The 9,388-nt window shown below is 38.5% G+C and overlaps 2 protein-coding genes across 3 annotated transcripts in view; both read right to left on the bottom strand.

Annotated features, from left to right (window-relative positions):
• Positions 1-429: 429 nt before the first annotated feature.
• Positions 430-2,520, bottom strand: rps27.1 (ribosomal protein S27, isoform 1). The gene is made up of 4 exons (XM_015044389.1): positions 2,415-2,520; positions 1,691-1,799; positions 1,486-1,596; positions 430-688 (listed from the first exon to the last, which is right to left on the bottom strand). The coding sequence occupies exons 1-4, from the start codon at positions 2,418-2,420 to the stop codon at positions 660-662; spliced, it is 255 nt and encodes an 84-aa protein (XP_014899875.1). The 5' UTR covers positions 2,421-2,520; the 3' UTR covers positions 430-659.
• An 803-nt stretch (positions 2,521-3,323) lies between these two features.
• The window catches only part of lrrc71 (leucine rich repeat containing 71), an 11,042-nt gene continuing 4,977 nt past the window's right edge, over positions 3,324-9,388 (bottom strand). The window contains exons 2-17 of one of the 2 annotated variants that reach the window (XM_015044388.1): positions 9,070-9,120; positions 8,875-8,935; positions 8,473-8,580; positions 7,274-7,349; positions 7,116-7,187; positions 6,892-6,960; positions 6,613-6,772; positions 6,446-6,529; positions 6,233-6,304; positions 5,209-5,310; positions 5,075-5,126; positions 4,920-4,993; positions 4,805-4,831; positions 4,608-4,716; positions 4,271-4,365; positions 3,324-3,488 (exon numbers count right to left, since the gene is read on the bottom strand). In XM_015044388.1, coding sequence (XP_014899874.1) covers positions 3,369-3,488; positions 4,271-4,365; positions 4,608-4,716; positions 4,805-4,831; positions 4,920-4,993; positions 5,075-5,126; positions 5,209-5,310; positions 6,233-6,304; positions 6,446-6,529; positions 6,613-6,772; positions 6,892-6,960; positions 7,116-7,187; positions 7,274-7,349; positions 8,473-8,580; positions 8,875-8,935; positions 9,070-9,120 — 1,332 coding nt within the window. In that variant the 3' untranslated portion in view covers positions 3,324-3,368. Of the gene's footprint in view, positions 3,489-4,270; positions 4,366-4,607; positions 4,717-4,804; positions 4,832-4,919; positions 4,994-5,074; positions 5,127-5,208; positions 5,311-6,232; positions 6,305-6,445; positions 6,530-6,612; positions 6,773-6,891; positions 6,961-7,115; positions 7,188-7,273; positions 7,350-8,472; positions 8,581-8,874; positions 9,004-9,069; positions 9,121-9,388 lie in introns of both variants that reach the window. The other variant, XM_015044387.1, reaches the window with a different exon arrangement.

Genomic DNA, 9,388 nt, shown 5'->3' with positions numbered 1-9,388 from the left:
CAGCCTAAATTCCTGCATTTAAATTTCTTATGCCAAATTTTCAGTAAAGCTGAACTCATGACACTATGTAGTCAATACTAGTGTCACTTTATGGAGTTAGTAGTGATGCTAACTTAGACCCAGTTTAGAAAATAACACTTTATTTTAAGGCCAGTTCATAAAACTGACATGGCAGTGTCATAACCATGAATGTTTATCATTCAGTAGGTTAATGACACTTACAAGGCAACTTTATGTTAAAAGTGTCATTAATTACCAAATGACAATTTCTGTCAAACATTTGTGTTCATTACAGCATCATGTCAGTCTTATTTACATCCCTTCAAATAAAGTGGTACACAAATTAACTTTACCAAAGGCAGAGATTCATTTTACAGGATATGAATCAATAAACTAAGTGGAAATGCAGTAAGAAGCACACAGGGATTCCTTGCTTTAGCCAAAACAACATTTTATTAAGAGAGACGGGGTTGGAGGGTGGAGTTACAGCAACAACCAATTGGTCAACATGAACAGTGGAAACGCGTCCCCTGTCTTCTTCCTTCTTCTTGTTTCAAGTCGGGACCACAGGTTCCGCCGTCGCAGTCGTCCCGGAGGCAGGAGACGCTGATATCAACCGGTCCATCCCCTCCTCTCCCCTCCAGCTTCAGGGAGAACAGTTAGTGCTGCTTCCTCCTGAATGAGCACCCTGCCGGAGGAAACGACACGTTAGCCCAACGCTGACAAAAGAGGAGCCTCACCGAGCAGAAATATTGCCGACTGGGCACGGCTATTGTGTGGCGTAGAGCTGCGGATCAGGATCTGTCCTGGTTTTACTGGAATATTTCAGAGTCTACAAAGTTACATTTGGTTTGTCCTCAGCCTTCGAAAGGGGGAAGCCATGGTTGGAGCTCAACCCTTCTGCAAACTGAGGTTAATCTGGCACTGGAATGAGATTGGAAAACCACGATGGAGGAAGTCCAGTCACTTAGCAGTGCGGGGAAAACTGTGGCAAATAATCCTTGGCAAACTCTTCATAGTAACTGAAATTTACACAAAAATGTAAAAATAATTTACTATAATAATATCTCAGTCTTTATTTAGATTTATTAGGAATTTAAACCAGATACTTTTGAAGTTTTTATAATTTAAAATATGGGGGCTTTGCAAACAGATGGAAAACCAGAGATCTGTCTACATATGATTTTTAAGCTATGGGGAAGGGCGTCAAATATGGGAAATATATATATATGATTATGTTTTCTCAAGCTTAAACATCTGAAAAATGTTTTAATCAAAGTCCAAGCTTTACCAAAATGTGCAGAAAGACTTGAGTTTACAAATGGTATCTAGTTTATCTAGAAATATCTAGTTTAAGAACTCAACTGCAACATAAATATTTCAATGCCAGCTCCAATCCTGCCCCTTTTAATTAACGTAAAAACAAGAAACAGTTTGAAATGTGCATGCCACATTTTTAACTGGTGTTTGTGTGCAGATACTGACCCTCTGTGAGACGCGCTTTGCCTCCAGTTGGCTGACACAGGACTGTTGAACAGCCCACACACAGCACCACTGTCTGAGCATGGCTGAACACCGTCGTGATCTTGTAGCATCCTGCAGAAAAAAAAACAAATAAATTCGAGTTTTACAATCCTGATCCTGATTGATTTACTTGCATCTACAAAAAGATGTGCAAAAACGCACATACCTGGACATTTGACATCCATAAAGTAAGAGTTGGGACTCTGGACGAGACGCTTCTTCTTGTGTCTCCTCTTCTCCTCCTCAGGGGATGGGTGCAACAAGTCTTTTGCGAGCTAAATTACAAAGGAGGAAATGAAATAGACGTCACTAAACGTGATAAGCGACATAAAGCGAGACAAAAACTGTAAAGCAAGGACTCAAAAATCAATAATAGTTTTTGTAGAGATTTAAGTTTACAAAAACTTGTGACGCATTGCATATTGACTTAATTATTTGGCTAAAAATGAGGCCGACACACGTCTGGCTCAGTTTTAGCATCGCTGCGTTGGCCCGCTCGGGCCCACGTCTTGGCCTACCTTTCCTACATTAGATAACACTCTGCGTATTTATTACAAAACAATGTTTACATAACTACAAACGGGTGTTTAGGTAACTCTAAACCTTATTATCGAGGTTAAACTACGATAATTATCATCCGGTGTCTCTATTCAGCTTCTCTGATAAACTGGCTCCATGTTTGCGGTGTGCGCGCAGCCATCTTGTCTCACAACGCGCTCGAGATGGTCTGAAAAATGATTAAAAACCAGCATCTTCGCCCGGATTAAACCGACTCAAAGTGGCACGAATCGAAGCAGTAATTTCTTCTGAAACTGTTCAGCCCTGGACTATGTCTCTAATAATCGATTTGAAGCATAAATGACGGATTTCATCCGCCTTCTGATACTCACTGGCATGTTGGCGAGTAAATAGCCGCTGCCGAAAAGGAGGAATCACCGGAAGCGAGAGGTTCATATTGGTGGTTCTCCTGAGCACAGCCCGGACGTGACGACATTGTAGCAACATGGAGGCCATATTGGTAAGGTCAAAAACATCTTTTAACAGCTGTTGAATTGTTATTTACTGAACATTTTGTAAGTACAATGACGATTCTGAAGAAGCTTTTAGTGGTTATTTAAACTTGCAATTCGTTGGATCTAGATATGCAGTTTTTTTATTGATTAAATAAAAAAAAACTGCATATCTGCAACACAAATCGATCATTTGTGTTGCATTGTTTTATTCTTTCTTTTAGATCTCGTTATAAGTCCATTCATTCATCCAAAAGCAATAAAAAATACATTGTTTTCCCTATGTATAAAATAACAGTTTAATTTTAGTTACAATAATACTTGAATGTTTACTCAAATATTAAAGGTTATTTCAAATTGGATAGAGAATGTATAAATACTTCAAGTCTTGCAAAATAATCTCAGTTAGATTTAGATTTGGACTTTGACTGAGCAGTCTGAATGAATGAATGGACTTTTATCAAAGAACTCTAGTGTAATTCGTGCAGTATTTGTACTTGTATTTGAGTTGTGAAAAACTCTATTACTCAAACTATTGCTTAGATAAATTTAAAATGTGATTGTCATTTTTGTCTGATCATTTTCTAATTGATTTCTGTACTGATATTATCCCAGAGAATGTGTGTTTTTTCACCTGACTACAAGGGAAATTTCACTACTGACCATTTTCAATTCTAGTGATTTTGAATTGTTCTAAATAATTCAAAGTTGCTGCTCAAAGACCTTTCCCAGAGTAAAATGTTTAATATTTCTTCCTCGTCTTTTGCATTGCAAAAAGAAACTCGGAGAAAAGTAGTACTGTAACATTTATTCCTTTATCGGATTTGCTGAGCACTATGTTTCCTTCGCCTCCTCTTCCGTCGGTACAGGGTTCTGTTCGACCAGACGATCTGCCAGGGCCTTCATTTCTTTTATCTTTATGTAACACTCAGCGTCCGCAGGGAAGAGGTTTCTCTGTGCATGAGAGAAAGACATCAAAACCGTAACAAATACATATTCATTAGGTGTCAAATGTGAATGTTGGTTGCTAAAATAAAGATAAGTTGTCAGAATTAAGTAGGACGCTGCAGCTGAAAAATCTGAGACAACCAAAACAATCCACTGCAATATTAATTCAGAGGAATATATAGCAATTAAAATGGATGTGGTACCAAAAGCAGGAAGACCTTCAGGCAGAAATATGAATCAAATTGAAGAGGTTAAGTGACAAAAAATTACTAGTTAATTCATTTAAAAAAATGTAAATACCTAAAACTAAAATATTAAATATTAAGGTAATTAATTAAACTAAATTGCTTGGCTTTCCAGTACATACTACCTGATGTGGTTAAACATATATTTTAGTAAATAATATCCTAAAATTGCAAATGGAGGTGAAACAAATTATTCAGGAATTTTACTGAGAAACACTCAAAACAAAAAAAAAAAAAAAACAAAAATAAGAGCAGATGTTGGACCTCGGTCATTTTGTCTCCTATTTTGTACCTCAATTTTACAACCGCAGGATGCAGACTATTTTGGAAAAAGTTTATTTAACTATTGTGCTTTCATGAAATATGGACATATCATAAAAAATAATTAAAATGCAGTTTAATTTACTTGTATGCTATGTAATATTATTCCAAGTGACTTGAAGAGCAAAGATAAACAAAAACAAATGTGTACAACTTCAAAAACTGAGCAGAAAGAGACAATTACCCACATTGAAAATAACCAATTTAAGATGTTAAACAAACCTGCAGAATGAGACGCTGCAAGTTTCCTCCCACCTCCTCCTGCCTTTCCAGAGATGCCAGGAACAGAGGCAGGGACTTCTCTGTAATTTTGTTCCCTACACAAACAAATATAAATTTGTAAGACATCACAAATCCTTAGAAAAGTAGAGGCTCAAAACACCCTTCAGCGAATAAATGACTATACATAGAAATCTAATTTTGCAAAATGCATACTAAACACAGAGTAGGAGCTTAAAAAAAATCTACATAAAAAAGCATTCAGATAATCAGAGTAAAACTGTCCTGTCTGCAAATATTAATATATATGCGTTGGGATGTGAACATTTTTGTACCTGACCTGCTAGATTGAGCAAGGTGAGCGTTGTGTTCCCAGGCATGTAGAGCACGCCGTCCCTGCGATGCACAGACTGCACCAGCAGGGGGTTTCCTGTCTCCAGACCTTCTCCCTGATTGTGCAGACAAAGACGGCAGATTCAACTCGGGTCCATTTGCCAACGTGTTGCTGTATGGAGATATTGCAGCTGCCAGCCAAACCTCAATCAGGTTGCAACTTGATTTATCCTGCAAGGAAAAAGAGACAACGGTGTAGGAGAAAAACAACTTGTAAATTGTCTGAATACGTTCAGATGCGGTGGAGCGTTTCAAGCACCTCGTGAGGAGACGACAGCTTCTCTTTGCCTCCAGACTTTGTATTTCTGCTTTGGGGTCTCTTTCCTTCTGGGCCTGGGGAAAATTTGAAAAGACGGCTACGAGAAACCAGACGGTGTAGCTGAGGAACTGGTGAAATGTGTCAGTGACGATTACCCTTCTTGACTTTGCTGTCGGCTGTTTTTTCATCTTTTTTTGCAGGTTTATTCTGATTAATATATTAGATGATTTTAAGTTATGATGGCTATGTGAACATTTGCTTTCAGTCTTATAATATTTATATATATTGCCTTTTTTTTGTTTGAGCTCTTGGCCTCCCCTTTGCCTGAAGCGCTGTGGATGGCAGAAAGATGGCCGCCAGCTGTTTGCTCCAGGTCCGCCCTGAGAGAAGACTGCAAGAAAAGCCAAAAAGCAGAGAATCAACACGACAGAAGTTCCTCAGAGGTTGGTCAGAGAACATTAGAGACCAAACGGCATCATGTAAGCATGAGGAGCCCAGCGGAAAGGTCAGAGGTGAAGATATGGAGAAGATTAAAGCAAGGCCAGGTGTTGAGACACAATAGATTGAATGCAGCTTTCACAACGCACTGCTTTGGTGTGATATTTGTTAAGCTGTTATATTTCAAGTGCAATTAAGAGTCAAATTTAGTAAACCACAATCTGCATTCAGATAAGGCTTGTTTGTCAAGTTCAGAGTACCTTTTTCTAATTAATCATAGTTGAAAACATCATTCTTTGTGGAATAAATAGAGTGCTTTGCACTCATTGAGTTGAGTTAATGAAAAACATGATTTTATAAGAGCATATTGACTGTCTAGTCAAAGTAAATCAGTAAAAATCTGTGTCTGACATGAACATTGACATTTAAAGATGCTGTGTGTGCAACCAGGCAAAAAGGAATGAGTAAATATCTCATTTTTTAGATGTGGAAAACTGGTGAAAATATCCAAAGCTGTAATTGTAGAAAATGTGGCTCAACAAAGTACCGAGTAAAGGAGATGAATAAAAATGCAGAACACACTTTTCAGATGTTTTTCTGTTGCTCTATCATGAAATGAAAATAAATTAAACTTTGCAGCTGCGATGAAACACGAGTTATTCAGTGAGGAACAATGTGTGTGCTTCAATCGTAAAAAGCCTGAATATTTTAGAAATAAAAACTTTTTAAACAGTACTTCTGATCACAATTAATTCAGATGTTTAAAAATCCTAAAACAAAATGTCATAAGCTGAGAAATAAAAGATTGGATTAGGCTGCTTAAGGTCTTACGAAATGTAGCCGTGTGTGTTAGTGTAGCTGTCAAAACTTCCAACCTGTAGTTTGTGCAGCATCATCCTCCTCCTTTCCACAATCTCCTCATGTAGTAGAGTTAACTCCCCGAATGTCTAAAAATGGAAATGCTTAGCGCTGGAGGGTTATTAAATCGTGTAATATCTAATCCAGTAAGCCGAATATGATTAAGAACGTCTTAACTGCAAGTTTAAATGCATTATCTGGCAGTTAAAGTCTTTAAGGTAAACAGATACCATAGCCAGATGGGCAGCTCCTGCGTCTCCGATTTTATTGTTGGCCAGCGACAGAATGACTAAAGTATTATTCAGCCTCAGGCCCTGAGAGGGAAAACAAGTGGAAAACATATCAGCAGCTCTGATGGGAACAACCGGGGGGAACGTGGATCAGCTCTGGATTATACCTGTGCAATATGCGCGGCACCTGCATCCCCAATATTGTTAAACGCCAGGTTGAGTGACAGGAGGTTCTTGTTAGCAGATTTACAGGTGGAGAGAGCCGAACCGATCAGACGGGCCCCTTCTTCCCCGATCTGATTGTTCCGCAGTGACAAGTGGGTGAGGCTTGACCAAAGAGACGTGACGTGAATTTGGACGCATTTATGCAAAAGCGCGGGTTGTTAGTGGCTGGATCTTGTGTGTGTGTGTGTGTGTGTGTGTGTGTGTGTGTGTGTGAGACTCACTTGCTGTCTTCAGAGAGCAGAAGGTGGAAGCTATTCTGTAGAAGCGGATTACCCTCCAGTGTCACAGCTCTACCACAAGGCAGAGTTAACAAGCTGGATCAGTTAATCCTGCATATTTCAGAGCAAATTCACTTGCAAATCCACAAGTATTTTCTGACTTGTCTCCCGGGGAGCTGCAAATTAAAACAACGTCGCACAGTTTCGGTGCCACCGAACGCTCTCACCTGAGGTTGGAGCCCAGAGACGTGTTTGCGAGGGAGATTACCATTGGGTCTGACAGAGCGGCCTGCCAGAAGCTGCGGCACAGTGGACAGCGTTACGCTAACAAACGACAAGCAGACGGCAGGGGCTCGGCTCCCCTCTGCACCTGCTCATTACTCACTGAAGACACTGCAGGGTGGGCATGGACGAGAGCATCTTCAGAACTGCTTTGAAGATCTTATAGTTCATCTTCCATCCTGCACATTCAGGACGAATGGGACAATAGTTACTGCAGGTCTGCAGGACCCACGCTGCAAAAAGCACAAAATCTCACCAAGTATTCGTCTTAGTTTCTCGCTACTCTTGAAATAAAGCAAAACCAACTCAAAAGTAACTTCTCTGCATGTTTTAAGTGAGGAATTCTTGAGTATTGGTAAAACGTACTAGTTCTGCTGGCAGATTATTTCCCCTATAACAAGACGTTTTCTTCACGTTCGAATGGAAAATGGACGGTCTGTAGAAGAGACACACCTCTAAAAACCTGCAGCAGTCATTCCAACAAAGTGTGATTTCTCAACAAATTGATTATGGACTTTTTATTTCTAACAACAACAACAAAAATCTTCCACCTTCTTTTAATCACACAACTTTCAGTTGATATCTCAGTGTTCTACAATAAAGCTTGTGCTATTAAATTGACAAAACAGCTTAAAGAGCATGAAAAACATCTTCATCCTTTTCATTTTAGCCAGTGGATCTTTCTACTTACAAAATATAGTATATGTTGTCTTTATTTTTTTACTTTTAAAAACAAAAGAAATCACTTCAGTTATGCTACAGTGATGCTTTTCAGGTCAGGAACACCCTAACGTATAATACTGCATACTGTGTATGCAGTATTATGCCTTTATTATGTTTATTATTCAATAACATAATAAAGGCATGTCTAGTTATTTTAGCTTAAATAACTTTCGCTAATCCTACAAATAAGCGAAACTCTGCACCATGGATGTTTTGTGATCACATTGAGGACTGGTGGCATAAAGTTATTTGTATGTCATTTATAATCTACTGCAAGACAATGTGGCTGTAAGACACAATATATACATTGAGAGGTCATTCATAGTTATCTTGGTTTAATATAATCTATCAAACATAAAAAGAGTTGTTCACTTAGAGCCACAGTGAATGGAAGTAGGGTATAATGTCAAAGCTTCAGCAAATTACATAAACTTAAATTAAATTAGAAGTCTATTTAAGCATTTTTATCTCCATAATTAATCAGAAAACTTAAACAAACAAGATAAATAAACTCATGCAATTAGTAAGTGCTTAAAGTAGGTGTATGATCCTGAGTTCCCTTGAATGTTTAATTCTTACCAGAAATCTTCATCTTCCTGGTACAATTGGGGTCGTCATTTTCCAGCTCAATGCATAAACATGGCGTACCCCTGAGAGGCACACCAGACCCCTTGAAATCCTCATCTTCTGTAGGTGAAATTATGTTGATCATCAGAAAGCAGCAGCTTAAAGATGACATTCCACTACATGCGCACACATCCAGCACAGTTAGTGATATCTATATTCTGAATTTAGTTTTTATTGGGCTTACATGGTGTAGATCAAAGCTAAGTAGAGCTTGATTGTAAGGGGGAAGGAAACCGATGGTTTTAAATAAAAGTTCCCAATAAACCACACTGGCAAAATGTGGAAACATCTGAGGAATAATAACACTTTGGTGTTTTTTCTGTCCAAAACAGAAGCAGCTCAGTACTTTCTTACCTTTAAATGCGACTTCAGAGTCAATAGCGGGTGGGATTTGACGTATTACTGGTGGGACTGGCTTCATGTTCAGAAGGGAACAAAGCATAGGGAAGTCAACCTCCACATTTCCTGTGCAGTGATAATCATCTGTAGGACGGGGTAATTATTAGTCAGTGACTGAACAGCCTTCAGAATGAGAACATCATGGCTTACCAAAGGTCTGCACTGGGATTGGCTCAGGATGTTGCTGGTGACTTTTTGTATCTGCGGAACAACAGAGGATTTTTGGTCTAGTTTGCAAAACAAAGAAAGAAAAAAAAAACAGTAAGAAAGGAAAAGGAAAACACTAAACCAGATTTTTTTTTCCTAGATCACAGAAAATAGGAAAGGATTTGAGATTAATATTGATATTTTTGCTGCTTATAATTCAACTAGAATATTTTTTTGTGTGAAGAGAATGCAGTTTAAACTTTTAATTAGTTATCTAAATCAGTGTTTTTCAACCACTGTTCCGCGGCACACTAGTGTGCCG

Source organism: Poecilia latipinna, unplaced genomic scaffold, assembly GCF_001443285.1.
Source record: "Poecilia latipinna isolate Pla-1442-1.1 unplaced genomic scaffold, P_latipinna-1.0 Scaffold673, whole genome shotgun sequence".
Classification (NCBI taxonomy): domain Eukaryota; kingdom Metazoa; phylum Chordata; class Actinopteri; order Cyprinodontiformes; family Poeciliidae; genus Poecilia; species Poecilia latipinna.
Note: the sequence above shows the minus strand (reverse complement) of the source record. Positions and strands in the feature narration are given on the sequence as shown.